Consider the following 18,179-nt stretch of genomic DNA (forward strand, 5'->3'; position numbering starts at 1 on the left):
GGCGCACATGGCGACAGCCATCAGAGGGCTGACCGAGGTATTTGTCGTGTTAAGACATATATTAGCTACTTTTAATGTTCATACATGTGAAACGTCGTTTTTTTTTAGTCCTTACACTACTGGACCCTGGTTAGCTCCGGTGTGTCGTTGTTAGCACGATAACGTTTGCTAACTTGCCAAAAATGAAGTAGATAATGATATCCGATAACTCGATTTTGCCGAGAGCCTAAAGTTGTACACCCAGTCACAGCAAATTGATGTAGAACTGCCGTTGCTGGATCTATGTGTGGAGTTGTACATAGCTTGGAGCCAGCTTAGCGATTAGCAGCCTGGCTAACGCGGCTAGCATAAACAGTAAAGCGCAAATATGAGCCTAATTATGAGGGGTCATTATTTGTTGACCACAGTGCAGTACCACATGCGGAGTTGTAGCATAAAAGTACGCAATACAGCCGTGATTTGTGGCTGTTGAGTGATTTGAGTTAACTTGCTTTTTCAGGTCCACACATGAGCTAACAAAGCGATTAGCATGCTAGCTAACTCGGATGGTACAAACAATAACATAAGCCAGCGAGTGTAAATACCTGTCAGATAAATACACACTCGCTCAAGTTTTATTATGAAACGGTGTATACAGCAACATTTATACGTTTACTGTCGTGGTTGAAACCGAGAAGCCACCTTGGAGAGTAGCATGATGGCTAGGTGTCTTAAAATTAATCACAGAAATAACGATATTACGGACACGTGCGTAGTTCTCTATATTGTTATTTGGAGCAAGTGAGGGAGAAACAGTCGTGCTTAAACCCGGCTACCAGCAGCCTATCTTCTGGTTTTCAGAGCTGGGCAGCCTGTGTAGCTTGCTAGCTAGTGTTTTGTTTACAAAAGATTATTTTCGTTAGCTAGTTGCCGAAACGACTCCACGTGGAGTGCACGATGTCACGAAAAAACGGCTTCTATACTCACCTAGTGCATTAGAGAGTACTGGAGTGCGGTTTAGGATGGTAAAACACACAATCAATTACTACAATAATAACAATAATAATGTCAAGTGTGTAATCTTTCTAAGAAAACGGTGCATAAATGTTTATTTACAAAGGTCACATGGCCCCTATGCACTTAAAATTTCGTGAAAAGGAGTCAGAGGCTGTGTATGAGCCTACTTTGAGTCACTGTAAGTTCATCTTAAGCCTAGGTCACTGAATTTTATTAATTCATTCAGCTATTTATTTATTTATTTTAAGATTTCGCCATAAGACCAAGCTATTTCAGAAGTGATTTTCGCTCCTAATTATAGTTTAGCTTACTTTTTAATTATAAGGTCAAGCAGGTCTGGAGCTAGGCTGTAGGTTTCGAAGCTAAATCATGATGAGTTAAAGTATTCAGAGTGAAGGTTATGCATGATCCAAAGTATGCTGCGTTATTATTATTACTATTATTAGTTTATTCCTTTTTAGAACACTTGGAGTCTGGATGCCATTGTGTGGCCAGACTGTGAAACTACAAGCAGTAGAAGGAAGACATGCTGCAAATGCATTGAGAAGTGATGCTATTATTGCTTGACTTTGACTATTGATTCCCCCCCCCCCCACATGAAATCCAAAAAGAGCACTTTTTTGAATTTTGAACATGAGTACATCCAGAGGGTACGGAATTAATATTTAATTCCGAATTAATATTAATATACTGTATTTTGTATGGCTACCCACTCAGTGGCTTTATGTGCAATCTTTGAGTGGTCTAGGCATGTTTGAGTCGCTGTACAGCAAAACAAGCGTTCTGCACACGTACAGAGTATGAGGCGGAGCTAATGTACTGTGACGTCGCTCGGTTCCCTTGCTTTCATTTAGGTCCTATAGAGGAGTATAACAGGCGTGTCTCTGGCTCCCCAGCTTCATAGATTCTCTTCTCGTCGACTGGGAAAAGAAGCAGCGAGGATGTCAGGCAGAGGAAAGGGCGGCAAAGGCCTTGGGAAAGGAGGCGCCAAGCGTCATCGTAAAGTGCTTCGCGATAACATCCAGGGTATCACAAAGCCGGCTATTCGCCGTCTGGCTCGTCGTGGTGGCGTCAAGCGTATCTCCGGTCTGATCTACGAAGAGACCCGCGGTGTGCTCAAAGTGTTCTTGGAAAACGTGATCAGAGACGCAGTCACGTACACTGAGCATGCCAAAAGAAAGACCGTCACCGCTATGGATGTGGTGTACGCCCTGAAGCGCCAGGGACGCACTCTGTATGGATTCGGAGGTTAAACGCTCGGCCTGAACAGCTCTAAACACAACGGCTCTTTTAAGAGCCACCCACAAATCCAGCAAAAGAGCCTGTTTCTATTCTTAGTTTGTTATCAAATAAGGCAGTCGATCTCCCGCATAGTCTGTATTAAAATGTAATATACCGGAAGAATACATGTGTGTATATATACATATAATAGATATGTCTGTATATATGTATTGTTTTCCATTTTGCCCCCCGTGTGCGTTGGTTAAATCCGAACTATATGTCTTAATAAATCCTGATAGAAAAAAAATCGCCGTCAACGCCGCTGTGCCGAAAAACAGAAAAACAGCCCTGTAGATTAAGAATGCGCGGGATAGAATGTTGCAAGAATCATATTTGTTTGTTTGTTTCAATATAGTCAATGATGGTGGTTATGAATCTCCCGGTTAAGAAGCTAATTTTATATATATGAAGAATACATATAGTTTTCAATTTCCCCCGTATGCGTTGATTAAACGTTTGAATAAATTCAGAATATCGCCGTCAACGCCGCTGTGGCGAAAAATAATGTGCCGTCTGCACGGTGGGTAAAAATGCGCGGGTAGGCGAACAAAGAGAATGCTGCTCTGGGGAGGGGGAAGGGAAGGGGAGAATTGGGAGGGGAGGGGAGGGGAGGGGAGGGGAGGGGAATGAAGGGTGGGGGGTTGGCAAGAAGAGAGCGGACAATTTGTTGTCCAATGGTCGTTTGACGGCATTCTGGAGGCGGTACCTCGTCTAATTAAAATGCTAGAGTCTAAATAATGTGGGAGCTTATCGCCTCCCCCTCATTCTTCAGTCTTACTCGACGAGGAGCAGTATGCCTGAGCCAGCTAAGTCCGCGCCCAAGAAGGGATCCAAGAAAGCCGTGACCAAGACGGCCGGGAAAGGCGGCAAGAAGCGCAGAAAGTCCAGGAAGGAGAGCTATGCCATCTACGTGTACAAGGTGCTGAAGCAGGTCCACCCTGACACTGGAATCTCCTCTAAAGCGATGGGCATCATGAACTCGTTCGTGAACGACATCTTCGAGCGCATCGCCGGTGAGTCTTCTCGTTTGGCTCACTACAACAAACGTTCTACTATCACCTCTAGGGAGATCCAGACTGCTGTGCGTCTGCTCCTTCCCGGTGAGTTGGCCAAGCACGCCGTGTCAGAGGGCACAAAGGCCGTCACCAAGTACACGAGCTCCAAGTAAATAGTGATAGCGGCATAATCCAAACCCAACGGCTCTTTTAAGAGCCACCCACGGTTTCTTCCAAAGAGCAGTTTTATTCAAGAACCAAGTAAGTTATAATACTTATTATTATTATTATTTATTAGAGAGTGCCTTTATTGTTACATACTTATTGATGTATGTATGTAAATCAACTTACTTAATTGTTTGTTTGCATTTAATTGGTATAGTGTACTAGGATTCAGGGACAGAGCAGCAAACTAAAATACTGTGCCATACTAACTGTATGGAGTGGGCTGGTAGTGCTAAGTGGGATAAATGAAGCTGCACATCACCTGTGAAAGACCAGTCCAGAGGAGATCAGCCTTACAGGTGGGGAAGAGTGAGGCAGGAAACCATACTAGGGTTGACTTAAACCCTAGAATTACACACCTGATCTTTGTAATGAAAGCTGTCTAGTGTATATAACCAGGCATACGGTTAGGCTCTCCCACAAGCCTTTTTTGTTGGGTCACAGAAGGGTGAAGTTAGTTAAAGCCTTAGGTTTATGGTGGGATTTGAGTGAACAAAAGTAGGTTCAGAGCAAGGCTTTTGATGTAGAGGGTCGAAGTAAGGCAAAAGGACGAGGGTAGAATAATTAAATTGAGGTAGCGTAAGTAAAAAAGTATGGCGGTGAAAGTGTGTTTAGTGCAGATGTGATCTAGGAAGAGTGAGTAACAGTGGCTTTGTAAGGAGGCCTCAGGTTTATGATGAAGGTGGATTGAGTTAAAGTGACCGTGAGCTTAGGCCTTTGCCTTAGGATACAAAGGAAGGTTCAGTAAAAGTGAGTTTCAACATAAGCCATCAGCCTGATGATTCGGATACACATGGCCTCGGCCTACTGAGGACTGCACATCTAAGTAGAATGGTCATGACTGCATGGAATGGGTTAAGTGAAAGCAAAAGTTTAGTGTGTTGCTTATTGAGATAGAGGGAAGGATGGGGTTAATTTGTTTTAGGACAAGAATGAGATTGCAGTTGTTTCATGTGAGGGGTTCGAATGAGGATGGAGTGATTTTGTATAATGGTTGGATGAAGGATGGGGTTATTTCATTTTAGGGTTGGAGAGAGAAGGTGGTGGGGTTTGTATTAGAGTATGAATGAAAATGGGTTATTTTATTTTGGGGTTAGACGGCGGATGGGGTTATTTTGTTTCATTGTTAGAATGATGTTAAGGTTATGTTGTACTAGGTTAAGAGGGAGGACAGAGTTATTTTGTATTAGGACTATTTTGTTGGGTCACAAAAAGATGAATTTGGTTGAAGCCTTAGGTTAATGTTGAGATTCGAGCGAGCAAGAATAGGATCAGAGCTAGACTTTTGATGTAGAGGGTTGAAGCAAGGCAAAAGGACGAGGGTAGAGTAAATAAAATAGTATGGCGGTCAAAGGCCTCAGGTTTATGATGAAGGTGGATTGAGTTAAAGTGACCGTGAGCTTAGGCCTTTGCCTTAGGATACAAAGGAAGATTCAGTAAAAGTAAAACAGTTTCAACATAAGCCATCAGCCTGATGTTTTGGATACACATGGCCTCGGCCTACTGAGGAATGCACATCTAAGTAGAATGGTCATGACTGCATGGAATGGGTTAAATGAAAGTAAAAGTTTAAAAATAATTATTTGGTGTGTTGCTTAGTGAGATAGAGGGAAGGATGGGGTTAATTTGTTTTAGGACAAGAATGAGATTGGAGTTGTTTCATGTGAGGGGTTCGAATGAGGATGGAGTGATTTTGTATAATGGTTGGAGGAAGGATGGGGTTATTTCATTTTAGGGTTGGAGAGAGAAGGTGGTGGGGTTTTTATTAGAGTATGAATGAAAATGGGTTATTTTATTTTGGGGTTAGACGGCGGATGGGGTTATTTGGTTTCATGGTTAGAATGCTGTTAAGGTTATGTTGTACTAGGTGAAGAGGGAGGACAGAGTTATTTTGTATTAGGACTACTTGGTTGGGTCACAAAAAGATGAATTTGGTTGAAGCCTTAGGTTAATGGTGAGATTCGAGCGAGCAAGAATAGGTTCAGAGCTAGACTTTTGATGTAGAGGGTCGGAGCAAGGCAAAAAGACGAGGGTAGAGTAAGTAAATTTAGGTAGCGTAAGTAAAAAAGTATGGCGGTGAAAGTGTGTTCAGTGCAGATGTGATCTAGGAAGAGTGAGTAACAGTAGCTTTGTAAACGAGGCCTCAGGTTTATGATGGAGGTGGATTGTGTTAAAGTGACTGTGAGCTTAGGCCTTTGCCTTAGGAAGGTTCAGAAAAAGTGAATTTCAACATTGGCCATCAGCCTGATGATTTGGATACACATGGCCTCGGCCTACTGAAGAATGCACATCTAAGTAGAATGGTCATGTCTGCATGGAATTGGTTAAATGAAAGTAAAAGTTTAAAAATAATAATTTGGTGTGTTGCTTATTGGGATAGAGGGAGGGATGGGGTTAATTTGTTTTAGTACAAGAATGAGATTGGAGTTGTTTCATGTGAGGGGTTCGAATGAGGATGGAGTGATTTTGTATAATGGTTGGAGGAAGGATGGTGTTATTTCATTTTAGGGTTGGAGAGAGATGGTGGTGGGGTTTGTATTAGAGTATGAATAAAAATGGGTTATTTTATTTTGGGGTTAGACGGCGGATGGGGTTATTTTGTTTCATGGTTAGAATGATGTTAAGGTTATGTTGTACTAGGTTAAGAGGGAGGACAGAGTTATTTTGTATTACGACTATTTGGTTTGGTTAACTAAAAGATGAATTTGGTTGAAGTCTTAGGTTAATGGTGAGATTCGAGCGAGCAAGAATAGGTTCATAGATATTTTTTTGATGTAGAGGGTCGGAGCAATGCAAAAGGACGAGGGTAGAGTAAGTAAAATAGTATGGCGGTCAAAGGCCTCAGTTTTATGATGAAGGTGGATTGAGTTAAAGTGACGGTGAGCTTAAGCCTTTGCCTTAGGATACAAAGGAAGGTTCAGTAAAAGTGAGTTTCAACATTAGCCATCAGCCTGATGATTTGGATACACATGGCCTCGGCCTACTGAGGAATGCACATCTAAGTAGAATGGTCATGACTGCATGGAATGGGTTAAATGAAAGTAAAAGTTTAAAAATAATAATTTGGTGTGTTGCTTATTGAGATAGAGGGAGGGATGGGGTTAATTTGTTTTAGGACAAGAATGAGATTGGAGTTGTTTCATGTGAGGGGTTCGAATGAGGATGGAGTGATTTTGTATAATGGTTGGAGGAAGGATGGGGTTATTTTATTTAGGGTTGGAGAGAGAAAATGGTTATTTTCTATTAGGGTTAAAATGAAAAATGGGGTTTTAGGGTTTAAATGAGCTTGGGTTTATTTTGTATTGGGGTTAGAGTGAAGGTGCAGTTATTTTGTATTAGGCTTGAAAAAGGGCATGATTGTTTTTTGTTATGTTTAGAATAAGTTTTGTCTTTTTTTTTTTTTGTTATTTTGTTTTTTGTGTTTTAGGGTTGGGGGGGTGTATGCAGTTATTTTGTGTTAGGGTTAGTATGAGATTTTTGGCTATGGTATATTGGGTGTGTTACGAGTGCGTATTAGGGGACCTATGGAGAGCCGTTCCGAGTGTGGAAGCGCCGGTGACAAAGACGCATCGACGGTGGAAGTCATACTGCGCACACACGGCAACACTGTGCTTTACACACTCCTCAAGGTCGCCTCGCACGACGAGCAAAACAACGCACCCACGTCTCGGATGCCCAGCACGCTCTCGCCGAGGCTCTCCTCCAACGCACCGGATAACACTCGCCCAGTTCGTGGCACCTTTTGTCGCCGTTTTCCACCGATTAGCACGCCAAATGCGCCGCCGCCCGTTCGGCACGCCGGTAGCGTGGCACGCTTCGGTGAGCGCCGTATCAAACGCGGCGTCGTTACGCTGCCCTTCCCGTCTTCTCAACACACGGTGGAGCCTCTCGGAGACGAAAGAGCATTTCTACGCTCGCCAAGTTGAGCTTTCGCCCATATTTCGCTCGACAAACGCCGAGAGAAAACACAAGTGCGAGACCGTCGCTGCCACACGGCTGTGCGGCATCGAGCGAGTTGAGTCTACAACGTTCTCATGTGGCTTTTAAGGGCCGGCCCCCTCGCTGCAGCGGGAGGTTCTACAGAACGCTGCAGCAGTTTGTGCTCACTCGCGCTCACAGCAAAGCAGAACAATGGCAGAAGTCGCTCCAGCCCCAGCCGCCTCGGCGCCCGCCAAGGCCCCCAAGAAGAAGGCCGCCGCCCGCCCCAAGAAAGCCGGCCCCAGCGTGGGCGAGCTCATCGTCAAGGCCGTCTCGGCTTCCAAGGAGAGGAGCGGCGTGTCTCTCGCCGCCCTGAAGAAAGCCCTGGCTGCCGGCGGCTACGACGTCGAGAAGAACAACTCACGCGTTAAGCTCGCCGTCAAGAGCCTCGTCACCAAGGGCACTCTGGTGCAGACCAAAGGCACCGGCGCGTCGGGCTCTTTCAAGCTTAACAAGAAGCAGGCCGAGGCAAAGAAGAAGCCGGCCGCCAAGAAACCGGCACCTAAAGCTAAGAAGCCGGCCGCCAAGAAACCAGTCGCGGCCAAGAAGCCCAAGAAGGTAGCAGCCAAGAAACCCACTGCGGCTAAGAAATCCCCCAAGAAGGCCAAGAAGCCCGTCGCGGCCGCTAAGAAGGCAGCGAAGAGCCCCAAGAAGGCCAAGAAGCCGGCGGCTCCCAAAAAGGCGACCAAGAGCCCAAAGAAAGCCAAAACGGTCAAGCCTAAAGCAGCTAAGCCCAAGGCGGCGAAGGCGAAAAAGGCTGCCCCTAAGAAGAAGTAAACAGTAACGCCGTTTACCTTCATGTCTTGTTTCTCTATTCAACGGCTCTTTTAAGAGCCACCCACAGTTTCATAAAAAAACAGCTTTTTCCCCCCCTTGTTACTGCACAATGAATTGATTGTTAAAAAAAAAAAAACACTCAACAACACAAAAATAGCTCTCATTAGTTTCCCCACACAATAATTATATATGATCAATATATATATTTTTTTGGTTTGGTCATACGTGTTACATTTGAGCGGGAAAGGGAAAGGAAACGCGGGGCACGAGTGGGGGTAAATGTTTCTTTCTTTAACCCGTTTTCTTTCTTCCTTTCTTTCTCTCTCTCGCTCACACAGACACACAGCACGAGAGGAGGAGGGGGTCGGGTAGGAAAGCGAGCAGAGGTGGGAGGACGCTAGAGTCTGACGGCGGAAATGCGATTGGCTGTTGGTGCGCGTAGCTTTTAGCCAATAGGACCGTAGGCGATTTTGCTATATCAACGGCGCTCGTTGGCCGGCGTGCATTATTTCAGCTTTGTTCGACGAACACGACTGACGCGAATCATGAGTGGAAGAGGCAAAACCGGTGGTAAAGCTAGGGCCAAGGCTAAGACTCGTTCGTCCCGCGCCGGACTGCAGTTCCCAGTTGGCCGTGTGCACAGGCTCCTGCGTAAAGGCAACTACGCTGAGCGGGTCGGCGCCGGCGCTCCCGTCTACTTGGCCGCCGTCCTGGAGTATCTCACCGCTGAGATTCTCGAGTTGGCTGGCAACGCCGCCCGCGACAACAAGAAGACCCGTATCATCCCCCGTCACCTGCAGCTGGCTGTTCGTAACGACGAGGAGCTGAACAAACTGCTTGGAGGAGTCACTATCGCCCAAGGTGGTGTGCTGCCCAACATTCAGGCTGTACTGCTGCCTAAGAAGACCGAGAAGACTGTGAAGACAAAGTAAATTGGCGCTCTCCGTTGATTTATCTATACACAAAGGCTCTTTTAAGAGCCACCCATTTTATCTAAGAAAAGTGCTGCCTCTTTACAAACAACACTACATATTCTTCACGTGATTTCCAACTGCATAAAAAAATAATAGCTTTATGAACCGAGTTATTATATAAACACACTGCCATGCAATACACAATTGCCCTTTTTCATATATTTCACGTACTGAGATCAACACCCTATGCATATGTGCATGTATACACACATTCTCTCGCTCTCTCTCACACACACACACACACACACAGTGTGTTTAATGTTCGCTGTAATGTACAGTACATTGATTAGTTTGATCATATTATTGTTCTTATTATTATATATTCTTTTAATGCTTTTTTTTTTTCTTTGTTGTTTTGTATTACAGGAGCCCGCCGTTTTGCTTTTAGGTTTGAAAAGAAGACGCCCAATAGTGTGTCACCGACGCATTGCCGGCCGCCCAATGGGAAACGGACAACTTCAAGACGCCCAATGAGCGGCAAGCGGCTTGAAAGCTTAAAAGCCATGTGAAGCGAGCAAGAACTCATTCTCTTTCTTTTCCCCGAGAGGAGTAGAGTTCAACGCGATGGCAAGAACCAAGCAGACCGCCCGTAAGTCCACCGGTGGCAAGGCCCCGAGGAAGCAGCTCGCCACCAAGGCTGCTCGCAAGAGCGCCCCAGCCACCGGCGGCGTGAAAAAGCCTCACCGTTACAGGCCCGGCACCGTGGCTCTGAGGGAGATCCGCCGCTACCAGAAATCTACTGAGCTGCTGATCCGTAAGCTGCCCTTCCAGCGCCTAGTGCGTGAAATCGCTCAGGACTTCAAGACTGATCTCCGCTTCCAGAGCTCCGCCGTCATGGCCCTGCAGGAGGCCAGCGAGGCGTACTTGGTGGGTCTGTTTGAAGATACTAACCTGTGCGCTATCCACGCCAAGAGAGTCACCATCATGCCTAAAGACATCCAGCTGGCCCGCCGTATTCGCGGAGAGCGCGCTTAAACAGAGCGCTTCGACGTTTACCTGAAATACCCAACGGCTCTTTTAAGAGCCACCTACCCGTGTCCGCGCCGAAACAGCAAATGTCCGCCTCACCTCGGTGTTGCGTTTATATAATGTAAGGCTATTATGACGCGTGCGCTTCTAAATTCCATAGGACTGAGCGAGCGAAACCAGCCGTGAGACAGTGGTTGTGAAGATTAGGGAAAAAAAACAACTTCTATATGTGTGTCTATATATATATATATATTATATATATATATATATTATATATATATATATATATATATATATATATATATAACGTTTTGTACTACATTTCGCATCAAAATCGCCATATTTAACGTGTTTTAATACATATGAATACTTTTCTTTTAATACCTATCAATATGTTTATACATATTTAATAGTTTGGAAACAGTTCATTCACCCCAGCAGAAAGTAGAAGCCACTGCCCTTTCAGTAGAACACTACACTTTACACTATGTAGTGTTTAGGCCGGTTTTGGCCTATTACAAACGGCATTAGTCATGGATGGAGCGTAGATCCCACCGCGTGGTGAAACTATACAACTGCAAGCACAGTTTCAGAGAGCAATGTATGTGTATATTCATATAATGAGAGCTTGATTTAGGGTACTTACGTTTCATACATATGCAACATGAGTTTGATTGCATAGAGAGTAAGCGAGACCAGCTGTGTTGTTTGTGCTTGCTTTTAGGGCAGCAGTAAAGGAGGTAAGTGTATAGTCCGGAGAGGAATGTTTGTTTGTTTGTTTGTTTTTAATCTCTTTCAATACCTCTACCAGAACAAGGCATGTCTAACTCTAAAAAATTATATGTTTACTCTATATGTTAACTCTATAAAATTCATGTTTCCCGTCACATTGTTTGTAAAATTAACCCAGATCAGCGGGAAAAACGCCAAAATTAAATGAATGTTGAGTCAGTATTGTTTTGTGCTATACTTCAAAAATTACCTTATTTAGTACAGTCTAGCTTGTCTGGAAGTATAACCCTTGAAGTATGGAGCAAATTAAATGAACCTTCCCAGCACATGTAAAATGATCATTAGAGAAGCCTAGGGAAAAGAAATAGTGAATAAATACTGGCAGGGGTAAAGTGTTTGTCCTGCCTAGGATGCACCTGGTTATGTAATAGAGAGTAGAAGCCTTTGAGCCTTGAGTACAGTAGTGCTCTTCTGTGTGGTGAATAGAAGGGCTTTTGGAAGTGCTCATTGCAAACGACCACCGTTGTTTTGGGATCATGGGCATATATGTCATGGATGGAGCGTGGATGCCATCGTGTGGTCAAACTAGGCAAATGCAAACGTTAACTAACTAGATTTATTCGTGTGAATGTTACAGCTTTTTCATTTGATAGATGGTTGTGAACTCCAGTACGTCTACTAAGTCATTTGTATTGCGGTGTTATTTTGGTTAGTGTTTTTTAAAGTACATTTTTAAAAATGTTTCTATTGAAGCATACTTCAGTTCAGGGCATTTTAGAAGCCAGCATGGTTACCAGTTCTCATGCTGCCAGGCAATGAAATGGAAACTTAATTTAGGGCAATTTTATACATATTAAATATGATTGCTAACTGCACCAATAAATCTAAAAAGTAATTACATGTCTTGTGGGATGATTGTCGTTTGGGCTTGGGTTTCATTTTAACAATATGCTAACGATAAAGTCGGACAGAAGGAAAAAAAAAACAAAACAAAACAAAAAAAAACCTCCAGACCGTATAACCTCCTTCCACAACTAGATAAAATGTCTTGTTTTGAAGAATGCTTGATAGAAGCTGTCTTTAATGAAGGCACTGTATTAGCCATCATGACAACCAAACAGCATGCAGTTAGGTAAAAAGCCTCCAATTCACTCACTGCTAGAAGCCTTTGAGACAAATTGTAGAGTAGTGCACTTCTATGTAGGACCTTTGTTTCCTTCTCTTTAGAGCCCTTAAACTCTGTGTATCAGTTTATATTGAGGTTCCCATAATAATCATAAATCAATAAAGAAAACCGCTCATCTGCTATAGCTAAAATATGGAAAAGCATACGCACCCTGCAAGGTTTCGGTCAGAGACTTTCTTCAAGGCATAGGTAACAAATGAATACAAAAAACTCTTTCTCCTCTTTCTGATTTTGCTTCTTTAAATGTCTGCATGGACCAAAAAATCAAAAAGATGAATTGTTTTATATTTTGCAGATTTACATTTTGACCACCAGATGGCATCCACGCTCCATTCACGTACTACGACCACAGACTTAAAGCTTAGCCCTGAAACTCCATCAGAAGCCTAAGGGGTAGGTCTAGCCAAACTGCTTCCACTCACCCAGACTTCATCATGAGCTCTACACTTACTTTGCTTGCCAAAATGTCTTTCCATATTTCTTTATCATCCACTAACTGCAACATATGGTAAAAGCAACATTACTTAAAGCAACATTAACTCCCTCTGTGTTTATCTAATCTAACATGACTTTTATTAGAAGATGTAAAACGAGCCTGAGAAATCCAAGGGGTAAACATGTAGTTTTAGTTGGCCTCATTAGGAGCTTTTCCCTTGTATGCAATAATATACCATTTATTCGATTTGTGTTTGATCTTTCTTTCTTTAAATGTCTCTGTGGACACTATATCTTTAAGTTGTAGTGTATTAGATCAACGACTACAATTCCCATGATGCCTAACTAAAGATGGTCTCTGACCAAAACCTTGCCAATTAAAATTGACTCATCTGCTATCAAGACCTGACTGAGGAGCTGGAGGCCAGTGGAGCAAAGCTAAAATATGGAAAAACATACGCACCCTCAAAAAAAAATTAACCTGCATGGTTTAGGTCAGAGACTTTCTTCAAGGCATAGGTAAGTAACAAATGAATACAAAAGTGCTAACAAAAGTTTATCAACAGCCGACCGTACTGCCTCCTCCCTTGTAAGTTAGCTTCTCTGCTATTTAAATGTAACTCTTTCTCCTCTTTCTGATGTTGCTTCTTTAATTGTCTCCGTGGACAAGAAATAAATAAATAAATCAATAAATAAATCAATAAATAAATAAAAAATTGCAAGATTAATTGTTTTACATTTTGACCACACGATGGCATCCACGCCCCATTTACGTACTATGACCACAGTCTTGAGTCCTAGCCCTGAAACTCCATCAGAAGCCTAAAAGACTTGACTAGAGAAGTGCACTTCTGTGTAGTGTATACAGTGTAAGGGATTTAGGAAGTGCCCTATTGCAAACGTCACCGTTGTTTTGGGATCGTGGATATATGTCATGGATGGAGCGTGGATGCCATCGTGTGGTCAAACTCGCAAATGCAAACGCTAACAACATAGATGTATACGTGTGTGTGTGTGAATGTTACAGCTGTTACATATGACAGATGGTTGTGAACTCCAGTAAGTCTACTAAGTTCTACCAAGGAACTTTTGGGCATTTTAGTAGCCAGCAGGATAACCAGTTGTCATGCTACCAGGCAATGAAATGAAAACTTATTTTAGGGCACCGTAATTTTGTTTGGGTTTTAACAATATGCTAATGATAAAGTAGGGCAGAAGAAAACAAAATACTCAATACTGTATTATCTCCTTACAGATCTTAATAAAGTGCCTTAAATAAAGAGTGCTTCTATCAAGCATTCTTTAACTAAAGACATTTTATTATCAGTTAGGTAAAAAGCCAACAATTCTCTCATTAAGAGTCAAACTGTAGAGTAGTGCAGTTCTATGTAGGACCTTTGTTCTCCTCCCCTTAGAGCCCTTAAATTCTATGTTGTATGGTTATGTGTATGTATGTATGCATCAGGTTATATTGAGGTCAACATAATAATCATAAATCAATAAAGAACACCGCTCTGCTATCAAGACCTGGCTGAAGAGCTGGAGGCAAGTGGGGCAAAGCTAAAAATTGGAAAGCGGATGCACCATCAGCGCAAAAAATCATTTTAACCTGCAAGGTCAGAGACTTTCTTCAAGGCATAGGTAAGTAACAAATTAACACAAAAGTGCTAACAAAGGTGTATCAAAAGTCAGCCGTACTCACTTGTGAATTAGCTTTTTTGTGCTTCTCAAATTTAACTCTTTCTCCTCTTTCTGATTTTGCTTCTTTAAATGTCTCTGTGGACCAAAAAAAAAAATATGTATTTTTTATATTTTGCAGATTTACATTTTGACCACCAGATGGCATCCACGCTCCATTCACGTACTACGACCACAGTCTTAAAGCTTAGCCCTGAAACTCCATCAGAATCCTAAAGGGTAGGTCAAGCCAAACTGCTTCCACTCACCCTGACTTCATCACTTCATTCAACACTTACTTTATATCACCACAATTTCTTTATCATCCACTAACTGCAACATATGTCTAAGGCTTTATCATCCACTAACTGCAACATACTTTGCTTTCCACAATTTCTTTCCTTCCTTTCTCTTCCACTAACTGCTAACCAATATGGCTGTTATTAGAAGATGTATAGTGGAAACCTGAGGAATCCAAATGGTGTGGGTTTAGTTTAAGTTGGCCTCAATTTACTTTATGTGCAAAAATATTAAAGTGGTGGTTTGTGAGAGAGAGAGAGAGAGAGAGAGAGAGAGAGAGAGAGAGAGAGAGAGAGAGAGAGAGATAGATCTATCTATCTATCTTCATCTAATGATGAAATCCGATAACTGCACGTCCAGTCACAGTAAAAAGTAAACCGTGTGCCATGGTGTACAGTAGTGGGGTGATCTTCGTGGGTGCTTGTTTTATGCTTGCAAGGTCGTAACCCTAGTACTAAATAGCCATTTATGTGATTTATATTCAGGTGCATTGAGGAAGGACTAATTTTGTCATGTGTGTGTGTGTAATAAACGCTGCGCACGTTAGAATGGCGTGATGTAGTGTGACTTTGTTGTATACGAGACCGAGGCGCACATGGCGACAGCCATCAGAGGGCTGACCGAGGTATTTGTCGTGTTAAGACATATGTTAGCTACTTTTAATGTTCATACATGTGAAACGTCGTTTTTTTTTTAGTCCTTACACTACTGGACCCTGGTTAGCTCCGGTGTGTCGTTGTTAGCACGATAACGTTTGCTAACTTGCCAAAAATGAAGTAGATAATGATATCCGATAACTCGATTTTGCCGAGAGCCTAAAGTTGTACACCCAGTCACAGCAAATTGATGTAGAACTGCCGTTGCTGGATCTATGTGTGGAGTTGTACATAGCTTGGAGCCAGCTTAGCGATTAGCAGCGTGGCTAACGCGGCTAGCATAAACAGTAAAGCGCAAATATGAGCCTAATTATGAGGGGTCATTATTTGTTGACCACAGTGCAGTACCACATGCGGGGTTGTAGCATAAAAGTACGCAATACAGCCGTGATTTGTGGCTGTTGAGTGATTTGAGTTAACTTGCTTTTTCAGGTCCACACATGAGCTAACAAAGCGATTAGCATGCTAGCTAACTCGGATGGTACAAACAATAACATACGCCAGCGAGTGTAAATACCTGTCAGATAAATACACACTCGCTCGAGTCAGTCAAGTTTTATTATGAAACGGTGTATACAGCAACATTTATACGTTTACTGTCGTGGTTGAAACCGAGAAGCCACCTTGGAGAGTAGCATGATGGCTAGGTGTCTTAAAATTAATCACAGAAATAACGATATTACGGACACGTGCGTAGTTCTCTATATTGTTATTTGGAGCAAGTGAGGGAGAAACAGTCGTGCTTAAACCCGGCTACCAGCAGCCTATCTTCTGGTTTTCAGAGCTGGGCAGCCTGTGTAGCTTGCTAGCTAGTGTTTTGTTTACAAAAGATTATTTTCGTTAGCTAGTTGCCGAAACGACTCCACGTGGAGTGCACGATGTCACGAAAAAACGGCTTCTATACTCACCTAGTGCACTAGAGAGTACTGGAGTGCGGTTTAGGATGGTAAAACACACAATCAATTACTACAATAATAACAATAATAATGTCAAGTGTGTAATCTTTCTAAGAAAACGGTGCATAAATGTTTATTTACAAAGGTCACATGGCCCCTATGCACTTCAAATTTCGTGAAAAGGAGTCAGAGGCTGTGTATGAGCCTACTTTGAGTCACTGTAAGTTCATCTTAAGCCTAGGTCACTGAATTTTATTAATTCATTCAGCTATTTATTTATTTATTTTAAGATTTCGCCATAAGACCAAGCTATTTCAGAAGTGATTTTCGCTCCTAATTATAGTTTAGCTTACTTTTTAATTATAAGGTCAAGCAGGTCTGGAGCTAGGCTGTAGGTTTCGAAGCTAAATCATGATGAGTTAAAGTATTCAGAGTGAAGGTTATGCATGATCCAAAGTATGCTGCGTTATTATTATTACTATTATTAGTTTATTCCTTTTTAGAACACTTGGAGTCTGGATGCCATTGTGTGGCCAGACTGTGAAACTACAAGCAGTAGAAGGAAGACATGCTGCAAATGCATTGAGAAGTGATGCTATTATTGCTTGACTTTGACTATTGATTCCCCCCCCCCCCCCCATGTACACCACATGTTAATGAAATCCACATGAAATCCAAAAAGAGCACTTTTTTGAATTTTGAACATGAGTACATCCAGAGGGTACGGAATTAATATTTAATTCCGAATTAATATTAATATACTGTATTTTGTATGGCTACCCACTCAGTGGCTTTATGTGCAATCTTTGAGTGGTCTAGGCATGTTTGAGTCGCTGTACAGCAAAACAAGCGTTCTGCACACGTACAGAGTATGAGGCGGAGCTAATGTACTGTGACGTCGCTCGGTTCCCTTGCTTTCATTTAGGTCCTATAGAGGAGTATAACAGGCGTGTCTCTGGCTCCCCAGCTTCATAGATTCTCTTCTCGTCGACTGGGAAAAGAAGCAGCGAGGATGTCAGGCAGAGGAAAGGGCGGCAAAGGCCTTGGGAAAGGAGGCGCCAAGCGTCATCGTAAAGTGCTTCGCGATAACATCCAGGGTATCACAAAGCCGGCTATTCGCCGTCTGGCTCGTCGTGGTGGCGTCAAGCGTATCTCCGGTCTGATCTACGAAGAGACCCGCGGTGTGCTCAAAGTGTTCTTGGAAAACGTGATCAGAGACGCAGTCACGTACACTGAGCATGCCAAAAGAAAGACCGTCACCGCTATGGATGTGGTGTACGCCCTGAAGCGCCAGGGACGCACTCTGTATGGATTCGGAGGTTAAACGCTCGGCCTGAACAGCTCTAAACACAACGGCTCTTTTAAGAGCCACCCACAAATCCAGCAAAAGAGCCTGTTTCTATTCTTAGTTTGTTATCAAATAAGGCAGTCGATCTCCCGCATACTCTGTATTAAAATGTAATATACCGGAAGAATACATGTGTATATATACATATAATAGATATGTCTGTATATATGTATTGTTTTCCATTTTGCCCCCCGTGTGCGTTGGTTAAATCCGAACTATATGTCTTAATAAATCCTGATAGAAAAAAAATCGCCGTCAACGCCGCTGTGCCGAAAAACAGAAAAACAGCCCTGTAGATTAAGAATGCGCGGGATAGAATGTTGCAAGAATCATATTTGTTTGTTTGTTTCAATATAGTCAATGATGGTGGTTATGAATCTCCCGGTTAAGAAGCTAATTTTATATATATGAAGAATACATATAGTTTTCAATTTCCCCCGTATGCGTTGATTAAACGTTTGAATAAATTCAGAATATCGCCGTCAACGCCGCTGTGGCGAAAAATAATGTGCCGTCTGCACGGTGGGTAAAAATGCGCGGGTAGGCGAACAAAGAGAATGCTGCTCTGGGGAGGGGGAAGGGAAGGGGAGAATAGGGAGGGGAGGGGAGGGGGAAGGGAAGAGGAGAATAGGGAGGGGAGGGGAGGGGAGGGGGAAGGGAAGAGGAGAATAGGGAGGGGAGGGGAGGGGGAAGGGAAGAGGAGAATAGGGAGGGGAGGGGAGGGGAGGGGAGGGGAATGAAGGGTGGGGGGTTG

At 43.0% G+C, this 18,179-nt stretch overlaps 2 protein-coding genes across 2 annotated transcripts; both read left to right on the forward strand.

The window, feature by feature from the left end:
- Nucleotides 1–1,937: 1,937 nt before the first annotated feature.
- Nucleotides 1,938–17,401, forward strand: LOC140546636 (uncharacterized). The gene is made up of 6 exons (XM_072670018.1): nucleotides 1,938–2,219; nucleotides 2,748–2,815; nucleotides 7,015–7,359; nucleotides 8,767–9,180; nucleotides 9,772–10,159; nucleotides 17,045–17,401. Exons 1-6 carry the CDS (start codon nucleotides 1,938–1,940, stop codon nucleotides 17,399–17,401), a joined length of 1,854 nt encoding a protein of 617 aa, XP_072526119.1.
- LOC140546946 (histone H2B) lies at nucleotides 3,071–3,445 on the forward strand. Its single transcript, XM_072670425.1, has one exon. It carries the CDS (start codon nucleotides 3,071–3,073, stop codon nucleotides 3,443–3,445), a length of 375 nt encoding a protein of 124 aa, XP_072526526.1.
- Nucleotides 17,402–18,179: the final 778 nt, after the last annotated feature.

Source organism: Salminus brasiliensis, chromosome 24 (genome assembly GCF_030463535.1).
Source record: "Salminus brasiliensis chromosome 24, fSalBra1.hap2, whole genome shotgun sequence".
Classification (NCBI taxonomy): Eukaryota; Metazoa; Chordata; class Actinopteri; order Characiformes; family Bryconidae; genus Salminus; species Salminus brasiliensis.